The sequence below is a fragment of the Hylobates moloch genome, unplaced genomic scaffold (genome assembly GCF_009828535.3).
Source record: "Hylobates moloch isolate HMO894 unplaced genomic scaffold, HMol_V3 SCAFFOLD_10, whole genome shotgun sequence".
NCBI lineage: Eukaryota > Metazoa > Chordata > Mammalia > Primates > Hylobatidae > Hylobates > Hylobates moloch.
Genome location: NW_026652285.1, coordinates 88,920,935 through 88,935,798, shown reverse-complemented (window position 1 = coordinate 88,935,798; position 14,864 = coordinate 88,920,935). Strand labels below are relative to the sequence as shown.

At 39.5% G+C, this 14,864-nt stretch overlaps 1 protein-coding gene across 5 annotated transcripts in view; it reads left to right on the top strand.

Moving 5' to 3' along the window:
* ASTN2 (astrotactin 2) overlaps positions 1-14,864 on the top strand; it is a 1,008,266-nt gene that overhangs the window by 611,698 nt on the left and 381,704 nt on the right. For all 5 annotated transcript variants that reach the window (XM_032164975.2, XM_032164974.2, XM_032164972.2 and 2 more), the window contains one exon: positions 6,283-6,471. In XM_032164975.2, the coding sequence (XP_032020866.1) occupies positions 6,283-6,471 (189 nt within the window). The remainder of the gene's footprint in view (positions 1-6,282; positions 6,472-14,864) is intronic.

Sequence of the window (14,864 nt, the reverse complement as noted above, 5' to 3'; positions counted from 1 at the left end):
TTCCACTAAACTGTGGGATCCTGAATGTGGGACTGAGCTTTGCAAATACATGTGTATGTACACACACACACTCAGAGAGACACACACACAAATAATGCATATATTTAACTTCTTTATAATAATTCCATATGTAAAAATATATACAAATTGTATGTATACTTTTTTCCAATGAATGCCACATAAGAAGTTCTCAAATACATGCTGTGAAGCAGAAAAACAAAAAAGGAATCAAAGAATGGCAACTATGTCAACTTTAAGAAATCTGGATCTAGATAGAGGCCAGCAACTAAGATATGAGAACCAATGGAGATAAATTTATACTTCCTAGGATATGTAAATGGGTTAATAGACTAAATAACAACAACAATAACAATAATAAGCATTATAGCTGATGCATTACTTGAATACTATATGAGAGATACAGTTTCGTCCTTTGTATAAGTTATCTCTAATTTGCACATCCCCATGATAAGGATTGTCATTTTTCTTAATAGATTATGACACCAAAGCCTAGGGAAATTAGCAGACTTGATCAAGGTCATATAACTGTTAGATGGCACAACCTGTATTTGAACTCAAGTTTAATTAGCTCTAAAATCTCAACTTGTGACTCCCTTAGAATCTCAAAAATTTACCAACAGAAATTATACAAACTACACTGTTAGTCTAAAAATGCAGTAATATTAGAAAAAGAGGAACAAACAAATTATCTATTTTGGAATTATATTTTTAAATATCTTCTAAGTGACACTTAGATATGGAAAAAATCAAACTCAAATTTTCACCTCGTTAGAAATGAGCAGGAGCATGAGGGCTGCATGTCAGACTTATGGGGTACGGGCAAAGCCGCAGTCAGAAGCTTCAAGACATTTATTAAGAAGCAAGAAAGATTGAAAATAAACAAATGAGGCGTTTGACTTAAGCAGCCATAAAAATAATTATAAAACAAAGTCAGATAAAGCAGCAGGAAGGAATTAATACAAATGAAAGCTGAAATAAATTAAATAGAAAAGAAAAAAGGGAGCTCACCAATAAAATACAAAATACAAAAAGCCTATTCAAAGGAGAGAGCAAAGAAAGAACACAAACACATTACGAATGAGCTAGTGCCTTAACTATAGAAACATAAAATATAAAAGAAATTTAATGAGAACACTGCATAGAACTTTACACCAATACGTGTGAAAGTCTTGATAAAATGCATTATAACGTTAGAAAATATAAATTACGAAGTTTGAGTCATGAGGATATAGAAAATCTAAATAGGCAGATAATAAGGAAATAAATGATAAGAGCTAAATATCTACAATTGAAAAGAAGCCATCAAGCCCAGGGGATTTTATAGGCAAGACTTATCAAATTATCAAGTAATGGATAACATCTATCTTATATAAACTGATCCAGAGAAAGAAACAAAAAAGGATAGTTTTTTAACTTATTCCATAATCCTAATACCCAAACTGAGCAAATATATGCTAACCATTTAGAAAAATTTAGTAGACATGTTAGGATGTTTAAGTTCTTTATGTTCGTAGGATGCAACATCAACTTAGAAAAATCAGTAACAGCTTTTCTCAAATCAGTAACAACTATGTAGAAAACATAAAAGAAAGCATAAATGAAAAACTGATCCTATTTCTAAAGTTTAAAAGATTGCAACAATAGAATTTTCACTCTAAAAGGCACATATGATCTTCTTTATAGATAAGCAAAGGAAGTACAGAGAGGTTAAGTAGTTTGTCTGAGGTCACACAACTGGTAAGTGGCAGAATCAGGATTTGGACTCTGTTAGTCTGGATCCAAAACATACTTGGATAAACCTCTACAGCATAGTGTCTTTCATAAATGCCCATGAATAATCTCCAAAAGACACATGCAAAACCTTTATAACAAAAAGTCAAAAACTTCACCCAATGTTTTAAAAGAACAGTTGATAAATAGAGATATAAACTATGTTTCTGAATTAGAGGACTCCAAATTATAAAGACGCTATATTAGTCAGGATAAGATAAGCTTTCTTCCTGTAGCAAATGAGCCTCCTCCCCCAACCAGAAGCTTGTGCACAAAAGCTAATTTCTTATTTGTACAAGGTCTATTGTGATTGTGGCAGTCTTCCTCCATCCTGTAGAATGCATCGGGAACACATGGTCTCCAAGTTTGCCATAACAAGGGAAGAGGCAGCTTGAAAATCACAGGATGTTTTGAAAAGGCTAAGTCTGGCAGTGACTTGTATCGTGTCAGCATAGATTCCATTGTTCAGAATCCAGTTACATGGCCCCTTCAGCCCACCTGCAAGACAGGCTTAGACATGTAAGTCCAGGAAGAGGACACAGTGTGGTTAATGCAAGATGTCTTTGTCGCAGTTATCAGAAGCGCCCAGCACAGAGTTAACTCATAAAATGTATGTATTAAATAAAAGAAAATTAAATTAATATTAAAACCTTCCCCCAATTTAGTTTACGAATTTAAAGCAATGCCACCCAAAATTCCACTAGGGATTTGCATATAATTTGATAAGCCCATTCCGAAATTCATTTGAAAGGAGAAATATGGAAGAGCAGTCAGGAAATTTAGAAATAGAAAACTAATGTTGATGAAGGGGAGGAGTATCACTTTATTACTATATCCAAAACAGGCTATAAAGCTTTAATAACTAGAACAGCTTAGAATTACTGCAGGAATATACAGATAATTAAACAGGAAAAACACCAAACATGTATATATGGCATATGTAGGGATTGCACATGTAAAAAAAATAACATTTCAAATTTGTTGTTGAAAGGTCAGACACTTCAGACAATTGGCTACCCATTTTAAAAAATAGTTAAGTTAAAATAACCACTCACACTACATTCAAAAATAAATGCCATACACATTAAATAACCAAAGATTTTTTAAACCTATACAATACTACAATAATATACAGAAATATATTTCATCATCTTGTGGGTTGCTAAATATTGCACAGATTTCAGACACAAAGACCAGAAGAAAGAGGTAATAAGATGTCAAAAGCAAGATTAAAATACAAACACAGACTGGAAAAAAAATGTTAATATATATGGAGGGTGAAGGATAACTACCCAGAAAATATTTAGAGCATATATAAACCAATACAAAGAAAAAGGCAAATATCACAATAGGAAAATGGTCAATGCACATTAATGGATAATCTACAGAAGGAGAAATACAAGTGACCATAACATGAAAAGATGCTGAACTTAATCAGTAACAAGGGAAATGCAAATCCAAACAAAAATGAGTTATTTTTCCTATTCTAGACTGGCAGTAATGAACATGAAAGATGTAGAAAAATGGGATCTCCCGTTCATCAATTATAGGATTGTAAACGGGTAGAGATTCTACAGGCGACTATTGAGTAGATCTATCAAAATTTTTAAATTCATAAAACATTGACCAAGCAATTTCTTTTCTGAGTATCTGTTTTATAGAAATACATAGTTGGCGACAATGATATATGTGCAAAGATCTTCATTATGGCACTGTTTGTAATAACAAACAGCTATAAACAGCCAAAGTGTCCATCAATAAAAATTAGTTAAAAGCATTATGGTACGTTTATACTGTGCAATGCCAAATAACCATTAAAAAAGATAGATCTATATGTGTAGTGTTTTGAAAAGATCTCCAAGAAATAGCATCAGGTGCCAATGCATGTCTCACAACAATATATAGTTTAATTCTGTTTATGAGATTATTATGATATGTGTGTGTGCATATGTGTGTTTATATAAATCCCCCCAATTTAGTCTACAAATTCAAAGAAATGTGTATGTACACACACACACACACACACACACACACTATGTATTTAAATGCATTGAAAAACTCCTGGAAGAGCACATAAAAATTAACAATGGTGACCTCTGGGACAGGAAATGAGGAGTGGGAAATGAAGAAGTTCCATATTTTACTCTATAGACTTTGATAATGGTTTGTCTTGTTTAGTTTTGTTTTGTTTTTGAGATGGAGTCTCACACTGTTGGCTGAGCTGGAGTGCAGTGGCATGATCTCGGCTCACTACAGCCTCTGCTTCCCAGGTTCAAGTGATTCTCCTGCCTCTGCCTCCCAAGTAGCTGGGATTACAGGCACCTGCTACCATGCCTGGCCAATTTTTTTTTATTTTTTATTTTTAGTAGAGACAGGATTTCAGTATGTTGGCCAGGCTGGTCTCGAATGCCTGAACTCATGATCCACCCACCTCAGTCTCCTAAAGTGTTGGGATTATAGGCGTGAGCCACTGCGCCCGGCCAGACTTTGATAATGTTTACTCATCTTCAACAATAATATATTTATTCACAGTCACACAGGGCTGTGGGTATGTGTGGAGGGTGAGAGAAAGAAAGAGAGAGAGAACTTTAGCCAGTGTACTCAGTAAACCATTTCTCCATATTTTCTGAATAAATGGATGGAACTAGACTTTATCAAGCACTCACCATATACGATTCACTTCCATATACACTCATTTCATCTGCACTGCAACTATATTAAAAGGGACTTAGTAATATTTAACGGATGCAAAAAGAAGGGGATATACTTTACCAAGGCTCTGAGACAGGGCCCTTTTCCAAGAGATTTGCCCACTGTGCTATGGAAAGGAACATGTGAACATTAGAAAGACAATCGGTGCATCAGCGCAGTACGCCAGGGATTAGGGGAAAGCAAGGAAACAGTGACAGTTTGCTTCATGCATGAGATTTCCTGGCTTTTCACTAGCGTGATCCTGGGTCAAGTTTTCAACTATGCTTGTCTTCTTTCTGCCTCCAGTTCAGCTCTGTATCTGTAGTATCAGTTACTGGTTCCCACAACCTGTGTACATTTTCTTTCCAAACCACCATACAGAGCCTCTTCCTTCTCCCATCTGAGTTTCTGAGTCCCTTTGCAGTTAGTTTCACTGAATCTTTGCTACACCCTTTGAAAGAAAGGCAAATAAGAGATTGCCTGCTGTTTACTTTCTCAAACTGGCATAACTCAACCAGGGTCATTTTGTGCACATAGAAAGCACTAGATTTGGAGGAGACAAAAATAGACAAACATCCCTTTTTCTAACAGAACTGAATTTGAATATCAACTTTGCTACTTACTCACAGTATGACATGCTTTATTTCTTGGCTCCTTATTTTGCTTATGTGTAAAGCAGAAATGATGATATTACTCCTTCTTTCTTCATGGTTAGATAATAAATACATAAAGTGTTCAGTGAATAGTACATGCTCAATAAATAGAAATAACACCATTACTACCACTGTTATGATTATTGTGTTAAGTATATTGCAATTCCCGTTTTTTTGTGGCCAATGTATCATATGACCTTATAGCATCCTACTGAATTAAGGTAGGAGTGTCTACTCTATTTTACACATGAGCAAACTGGGGATCTTAGAAGTTAAATGACTCACTCATGTTCACATAGGTCACAAGGAGAAAAATGGCATTTGTACAGGTCTGTCCAATCTCACAGACCATTCTCTTGTCTGTCTTATTTATGTGTACCATACTCCTAGTGCTTAGCGCTGAACTTTGAAAAGGTAGACACTCATAGAATTCCAGTTTCTGGAATGATTTTTCAGGGGCTGAGATCTCTGATTTCTTGCCCCAACCATCCCCATCCCCTCCAGCCCATGCCTCTCTGAGATTTGTCACTGCAAATCTTTTCAAATTGCAAATATTGTTTCCACACCTTATTCAGATGCCTGTTTTGTCCATAGATGAGGCCACCCCTGTCTCAAAGGCTTGTCAAGGGCTTTTCTGGCTGTTAGACCAACGGAGGCTGCTAAAATCCTTAAGTGAACAGAAGCCTTGTGCTGTCCATGGTCCTGGAAGTTTTCACCTCCAAGCTACCAGGATGATAAAAACCTTGTATTTGCTACAGTCTTCAACCTTGGTTGACAGATGTACTGGGAATAGATTCTGGTTTGAGACACTAGTTGATGATTCCCTCTGAAATGGTCTGTCATGCTTTGTAAAGTCTGTGTGTTCATGGGAAACAGTTTTTAAATTTGCTTTGTGTGTGAACGTGCACGCTGGTGTCCCCTTGACTCCTCCAAAATGTCACAAATGACTTTCCTTGAATTTACCAGTTTGCAGTATTAATGTGCTTCTCTCTAGACATCTGTGCCCTAGATAGATTCCAGGCAGAATAGCTGTCTCCTTCCTAAACTCTGACCTGTTTTGCAGGGAAAGGAGGCCTCGGTTTTAGGTCACCCCCAATGGGGGCATTCAGGATGTGAAGCTAATTCTGAGCTCTGTTTTATCATACAGTTGCGTGGAGGAGTACAAACTGGCTCCTGATGGAAAATCCTGCTTAATGCTGTCAGATGTCTGCGAGGGCCCCAAGTGCCTCAAACCTGACTCCAAATTCAATGATACCCTCTTTGGAGAGATGCTACATGGTTACAACAACCGGACCCAGCATGTGAACCAAGGCCAAGTCTTCCAGATGACCTTTAGGTATGCTGTAGATACTTGCACATTGCTGGTCTGCATGACTGACAAACAACTTGGGCACAGGGAGGAAGCCATGGGCACAATGGGGTAGAGACCTATTATTCTGGCCAGCATCACTTTAAGCTCACAGGTACCCTCTTAAGGAGTGTGGAAAGTCAGCAAAATTTATTCCATGAGGTTTCTTTTTCATGGTCCTAGCATATATTTGTCCCACTTTGCCATTTTCCTAGCTCTATCCACACATTTTAAATTCAATCTTAAATTATCATATAAGTACAGTTAATGGCATTTTGAAAAACATTAATTAATCTTTCAGTCTACTGAAAAATAAGTATTTTTGTATGCTGTTCAGGCAGTTCAAAAATAAAAACATTTAATGTAGTAGAAAATAAAAATCCCATCACCCAGAAATACCTAGAATTAACATTTTCCTGAATACTTTTAAATTTCTACTTCTCTCTTTCTCTCTGTTTTTTCCTGTCTGCCTACACACACACACATACACACACACACACACACACACACACACACACACACACACACCCCAAATCCCAGTAAGGCTGTTTAGAAATTGCTTTTTTTCACTCAATAGTGAGTGATGGCTAGGTTGACCAGATTATGTGAGGATTAAACAAGCAAGATATTGGTAAAGGGTTTCCTTGGACAGTTGAAGAAACTGGAACTGTTCTGCCTAAAGAAGAGAAACCTTAAGTGGTGACTTACTCATGCCTCAATGCTTGAAGAACCATAAGCTAGTAGAGTGAGATTTGTTGTATGTATAGAAAAGGATTATCTAAACACACACACACACACACACACACACACACGCACACGCACACACACATTATACTTTTAACCATGTTTGCATAAAAAAAAGATATTATCACAAAGCAAGTTTCTTCTAATCATTTGAGGTCATATCAATAAAAGTCAGAACTAGTAATAAGTCACCATTATAATCATCGTTTCCATTCCATCACCTTACTAATAGTAGTGATAATTGTATTATGAGTGGTAATAATGGTTACTGTTTGTTAATAATTATTCTGTGTCAAGCTCTTTACTAGTAACTACTACTACTAACAATAATAATGTCCACTAACGTTGATTCAGCATATACGAAAAGGTTTTCTAAGTATTTTTTATCTATTAACTTATGTAATCTTCATAATGATCCTGTGAGGCAGGAGTTATTATCATCCTTTTTCTAGAGAAGAGAAACAGAAATCTAAAGTAGCTTTCCAAAGATTCCCTTCTAGGAAGTAGGAGAGCCAAGATAATTTCATTTTAGCTTCATTATTAGAATCACTGGAGGCACTATGACCTCCATTTAACAATTGAGAAATTAATCCAAAGAGGTTGAGTGACTTTCTCAAGATCATCGTCTAGTAAGAGGTAGAGTCAGGAATCAGATGTAACTCCAGCTGACTCTAAAACCTTGCTCTTGTATTTCAATTCAGCATATCCTGTTACTCCCATTTTAGAGAATGAGAACATAGATGTGAATTCACTAAAACTGTTCATCCTCGTAATCATCATATACTCTTTGAGAATCTCCTCTTTCCCATATACCATGCTGGTTATTGGGCATAAGGTGGAAAATGAGATAGAAATAGCCCCTCTGACACTTTAGGTATCGTTGGCAGGTGGATCCATGACTCAGTTGCTCAAGCAGAGACTGAATGCTACTTTACTGGAAAAGCTCTGAGCCAGGCATGGTGGCTCACACCTGTAATTCCAACACCGTGGGAGGCCTAGGTGGGAGGATCACTTGAGCCCAAGAGTTTGAGAACAGCCTAGGTAACTTTGCAAGACTCCATCTCTGCTAAAAAAAAAAAAAAAAAAAAAAAAAGTTATTCGAACTTGGTGGTACATGTTTGTAGTCCCAGCTACTCAGGAGGCTGAGGCAGGACCATCACTTGAGCCTGGCCATTCAAGGTTACGGCGAGCTATGGTCATGCCACTGCAATCCAGTCTGGGCAACAGAGTGAACACTTGTCTCTATTAAAAAAAAAAGAACAAAAATCAGGAAAATATCTGGGGAAAATTTAAGGATAGTCTGGATGAACTGCAGTTTAATGCTGAGATTCTACGATACTAGTTTTCTATAATTTTAATGGTCTATGAAAGTGTGTCTTGAGCAACATCATAGATAGAATAATGCTGCTTGGAGTACAAAATTAAAAAATAAAGGAATTATTCCTTCTCTTTGAGGAAGAAATTTAAAAGCTTGCAAGATGACACATACAAGTTTAAAAAAAAATAGAAAAACTTAATTTGCAAAGCAGTGTTCCAAGGAAAGACAATGGTTTCCAAAGAGTTCCCATGGGAAGCCTGTTGAAAGGAATTAGAAGGAAAGATAAAGGGCTTCTCAAAGGACAAAGCTTGTGAACTGAGGTTTGAAGTGATAGCAAAGAATAATGCCTCTTGGGAGAGATAAGAGTTAAAGGGCATTTTCCTGTCCAGGAAGCAGCCTGCAAAGGCCCAGACATATGGATAAGCAAGAGTGGGAGTCAAGAAAACAGATTGCCAATGAACATGCCTTCAAATCCCAGCCCCACCCATGAGAAGCATAATTCTACTGCTTCATCTTTAAAACGGGGTGCTTTTAACAGAAGCCAGCCATTTCCATAGTTACATTGTATGTTTTATGGAGTTTCCTTTCTCACAGCAGCTCTCAGAGTGGCTAGCATTTTATAATTGAGCCAATGTACCATTCTCTTGTGTGAAGAATAGCTTGGTCCAAAAGAATGATCCACATGGGTAGTAAGAGGCTAGATCCTGAACAAACTTCATTAAATCCTGGGATCTCATTTTATACACAGAGAAAGGACTTGGTCACAAAGCAAGCCATTGTGGGACCAGCCCATGTTCTCAGATCTTCTGACTGCTTGGAGTGCTTATCTTCCAGTGGCCAACAGACTCATTAGTGAGAAAGAGCATGGCACCGCTGGGCGTGGTGGCTCATGCCTGTAATCCTAGCACTTTGGGAGGCTGAGGCGGGTGGATCATGAGGTCAGGAGATCGAGACCATCCTAGCTAACATGGTGAAACCCTGTCTCTACTAAAAATACAAAAAAGTAGCCGAGCATGGTGGCGGCCACCTATAGTCCCAGCTACTTGGGAGGCTGAGGCAGGAGAAGGGTGTGAACTCGGGAGGCAGAGCTTGCAGTGAGCCGAGATAGTGCTACTGCACTCCAGCCTGGGTGACAGAGCCAGACTCCATGTCAAAAAAGGAAGGAAGGAAGGAAGGAAGGAAGGAAGGAAGGAAGGAAAGAAGGAAGGAAGGAAAGAACATGGCCTAGGACTGTCCAGTCCCAGACACAATTTTAGGTCCATTAGAAGTCATTGTTCCACCTCAAACACTCTGCTCATTGTTTCCAACTTCTCAACCCTGGATTGCCTCTGAACAGCCAGAGCCTAAGTGCCCTGATTTGCCCATGGAGGAGAGTATAGTGAACAGACCAGGATTTTCTCTTTTGATGACAGCCTCAAGATTTAGAAAACTCCCAAGACTACCACCATTATATTAGAGCAATCCATTCCATTTCAGCTCTGTCATTCTTGGCTTCAGCTAAACTTTCTTTGCAATCATTTCTATCTCCAGACCATGTATCCTCTTGGAACCATGCTAAGTCAGTTGCCTCCCCACTGTAGAAAGGCAAGCCACTTCTGATGAGTCTAAATTTATCTTTTCCTTTCTTTCTTTTCTTTCCTTTTTTTTTTTTTTTTTTTTTTTTTTTTTTTTTTTTTGAGACAGAGCCTCACACTGTTGCCTGGGTTGGAATGTGGAGTGCAGTGGTGTGATCTTGGCTCACTGTAACCTCTACCTCCCAGGTTCACGTGATTCTCCTGCCTCAGCCTCCCAAGTAGCTGGGATTACAGGCACACACCACACCTGGCTAATTTGTATTTTTAGTAGAGACAGGTTTCACTATGTTGGCCAGACTGGTCTCAAACTCCTGACCTCGTGATCCACCCACCTTGACCTCCCAAAGTGCTGGGATTACAGGCGTGAGCCACCCCGCCCAGCCGTAACTTTGTCTTTTTCAAGTCTCCCTTCCTGAGCTCCAGACAGCAGAGAGGATGGAGCTCCTTTGTCCTTCACATTCCTGAAAGCCTGCAAGTATTTCAGCATCAAATGCAGTTGTCATTTCTCTCCTCCTACTACTTCCTTTCCTCCCTCCTCTAAGTAATCTCTGGTCCAGCCCTAGAGAGTAGCCAGCAAGTACTGCCACCAGCCGTCTCACCATATGCCTCATTTCCTGACAATTGGCTGGCCTAGGATATCAAACTCTCTACCAGCTAGTGTCTCCTGTGTGACAGCTGCAGTTCTGCTTTGTACTCCTCCCTGCCCCTGCCTAGATCACCCCACCTAGCAACCGCTGATATAAGAGAGGTCTGTGTTTTCATTTCCTCTCTTGAATCTCTGAAAGAGCAACCCGGATTTCTGCTTTACAAAGCGCTTAAAAGTGTAATGTCTCTGAACTAGACAAGAACTTAAAGATTAACTATTTCAGACCTTACTTGTACAGATGGAGAAATGGAAGCTCAGGAAATAATATAACTGGCTCAATATTCACAGTGATTGGAACTCCTCTCACACTGAAAGTTAGTTTCTGACTCCCAAACCAGTGCCCCTGGTTTCTTGTTCTGCAATAAAGGATGTATGCAACTACTTTATATCCCATATCAGCATGTGATGAGGAGAGCCATGTATTCTATCCCTGTTCTCAGTGTAGTGAGGACCCAGGTGCCACAGGGGGAGACCAAACTTATAACTGAGGAGGGATCTTAGGCAAAGACCACTCCATGAGGAGCTACCTCTTCAGGTCACTGCATGTAGGCTACAGCCTGTTCCTGGGGGGTGAGCATGTGGTGATATTTCCTGACCAGTCCAAGGGTTTGCACTGTGTGCAAAAATTAAGCATGGTGCACATTAAGGGACTCACATGAAAGATAAAGATAGGGAAAGAGTGACAAGGAGACTCAGTCAGACAGACAGAGCAGAGGCAGGGAGAGAGAGGCAAAAACAGAGGAGACACTAAAGAACAGTCTATGTCACAGCAGGAGGGAACAGCAAGCAAAGAAAGAATTAAGAAGAGATGTAGAGCAGTGAACAGAGTTAAGGAGGTACAGAGACAGACAGCAGAAGGCGGGGAAGGGGGAAATGTGTGCAAGATGGAAGGACTGAAGGAGACATGAAAAGATCAAGGAAGGACACAGAGTTCATACAAAAGTCAAAATACAGTTTATTCCTAGGAAGGGAATGGGGCTTGTTTTGAGAGACTGGATGGTGCTGAGAGAGACCACTGGATTAGGAATTAGGTTGAAATTGACATGAATGAAGCCTTTGGTAAAATGTCAAGTTCTGTGGAAATGTGAAGAGCCAATGATTTCGCTTCCAAATTGCCCCCAAATCCAGTAAGTGATGTCAAGCTTTGTTGTTTCTTATCCCTTCCAGTGCACAGTGTTCGTCTTAGTGATCCGTCCCCTTTCCTTTGCTCTTGATCAGTGTGGGAATTGACAGACTGTTCAAGTGAGATAAACTCACCAAAGATTGGTGGTATTTGATGTTTATTTGTTTGTTTTTTACTCTCCACCCCCCACTCTCTTACCCACATTCATTCTACTTCATTCCTATAAAGAAGAAAGGTAAACTTTGGTTATAGATTGCAGAGATTTAGATAAACATCAGTCAAGAACTATTATTGAACCTGGTGTCTCAGAAATGGCAGGAAGGAAAAGTCGCTTGGGAATGGGTACTGAGCAAATTGCAGTGGTAGATTTTGCAAAAGCCTCATCATAAATAAGATAGGTCTGCTGGCAGCAGGCATTTGCCCATAGGTCCTCAAGAATGATCTGCAAAGAGCTGGAGGAGCTCATGAGAGATTTATTAGAGAGGGACTTTTCAATCTTGTCTGCTTATCAGATGTGCATATTGTATAGCATAAGAGGACAGTTTGGGGTAAGATGTGGGATTTGGGGATTCAGCACCCACAACCCATGCCTGGCAAGACAGAAGGGCTTTCTATAAGGATTCAAGGAAAGCTGGTCTTTGTCAGTAGCACTCACTCATTCCCCCACTGAGGATACTGAGTCAGTTCTTATTAAGTGGCCTCCAAAGCCGTTCTGGCCTATGATTTTTCTAGTGCCTTCCTAAGAGGTGATTAATTAAACATGCTGCTTCTGAAACCTTCTTTCCCCTCCCTTCCACCTCTTTCCCTCCCCCCCCCCCCCCCGCCACCTTTAATGGTGTGTACATTTTTTATGTGTCTGGTCCTATGCTAAATACTTTATGTGTTTTTTCATTTGATCTTTTCACACCTATTGCAAAGGAGCCATTAACAACTTGGCTTTATGAATAAAAGGAAATGAATGTATCAGTCAGAATGCATTAGTTTGTGTCTTGGGAACAAACAATTTCAAACTTCAGTGGCCTGAGTGTGAAAGTTTTTATGTGTTGGTCATACTACATGCCTCTCCCTGAATGGCAGGGGCCCTGGCCATTCTGGTATTTGGAAATCTAGACTGACCTTTCTGTGCTTCCATTAATGCTTTCATAGTGAGAAACAAACTTGGCTATCATAACTTTCTCCTAGCAGTGAAATTTTGCTTCTATTTCTGGTCAAATTAAGTCCCATTGCTATCTCAAAGGATTGGATAGAGACATGCTGTCTTATGATGCGTCTTACAATAAGACATGCTATCTTATCTCAGCACATCGTAAGACACTGAGAAGCAAAGGCACAGACATATTTGTGGGACACTGAAGCACAGAGAGATTAGGCTAACTAGCCTAGCAGTCAAACAGCTAAAGTGGTAGCATCTGGGTTTAACACCAAAGTTCACTTAACAGTCATGCCTTCAAGGCTCCCAGCACTCTCCTGTTTCATATTGCAGCCTCTGAGAACTATACTACGTCATTCTATTCTCTTGTCAATTTCTTTCTTTCAGTTACTGAAGAACCACAAACTTTATAGCTGGAAAAGCCTTGGAGAACAATTTGTACAAATTCTCCTCTTTTGTTTGTTTGTCTGGAACAGAGCCTCGCTCTATCACCCAGGCTGGCGTGCAGTGGCATGATCTTGGCTCACTGCAACCTATGCCTCCTGGGCTGACCTGATTCTCCTGCCTCAGCCTCCAGAGTAGCTGGGATTACAGGCGTGCACCACCATGCCCAGCTAGTTTTTGTATCTTTAGTAGAGATGAGGTTTCACCATGTTGGCCAGGCTGGTCTGGAACTCCTGGCCTCAAGTGATCCTCCCACCTCAGCCTCCCAAAGTGCTGTAGTTACAGGTGTGAGCCACTGCACCTGGCTAAACTCTCCCCTTTTGTAGATGGGATACCTGAGGCTCACAGTGGCTAAGTAAATTGCCTAAAATTATATCACTAATAAATGAATAAGCCAGTCCTTCAATGCTCAGTCTGTTTGTCTGCACTATATTCTGTCTGAAGGCTTGGAGACATGGCGTGCAACCCTGACACTGTACAGGAGCACCAATGCCAAGGTCCCATAGAGAATTAGTGGCAGAACCAGGCCTGGAAGTTGTGTTTGTGCACTCTCAGGTCTGTGTGCTTTATAATAGATGATGATCTCATTGAAATAAGAAAAAGCAAAAGAGGCTGTTAGTAGAGACAGTATTAATTAAAAGGAGGCATTAGCTTCTGATTTTCAAGGCTATTCCCAAGCCTCTCTATGGAGCAATATTCTGCAATATTCAAGCTCTTAGCAAAATCCTCAACTTGTCACTTGGAAACATAGCAGTTTTCTGCCTTCTTTGGGGGACCATTGGCAAGATCTTAGAAGTGCACTGAGGATAGCAGTTAGAGGCTGGATTAGATGAGTCAAGGGGTGAATTTTCCTGGCATTCTGACTCCTGAACTTTTTGCAGAAAAAAAAAATCTCTTTTCTTTTGTGTGGCTCCATGTTTCCAAGGTTTTCTGACATCTTCTGCAGGAATCAAGACCAATGTTGGGTGTAGCATAGGGGCTGGAATTAGAAAGCTAACTTTCTTTTTTCAAACCACTTTATTAAAGTATAATTGACATATAAAAAGCTGTTCTTATCTAATGTGCACAACTTGATTAGTTTGGAGATAAGTATATACTAGTGAATCCATTACCACCGTCAAGGCCATAGATAGATCCATTACCTTCCATAGTTTTCTCCCACCCTCTTTGCTTATCTAGATTTTTATGCTAAGAACATTTAATACCCAGCATTTTGGGAGGCCAAGATGGGAGGATCGCTTGAGGCCAGGAGTTCAAGACCAGTCTGAGGATTATAGTGATATCACATTTCTAAAAAAAAAAAAAAAAAAAAAAATTTAAGTTAGCTGAACATGGTGTTGTGCAGCAGTAGTCACAGCTACTTGAGAGGCTGAGGTGGGAGG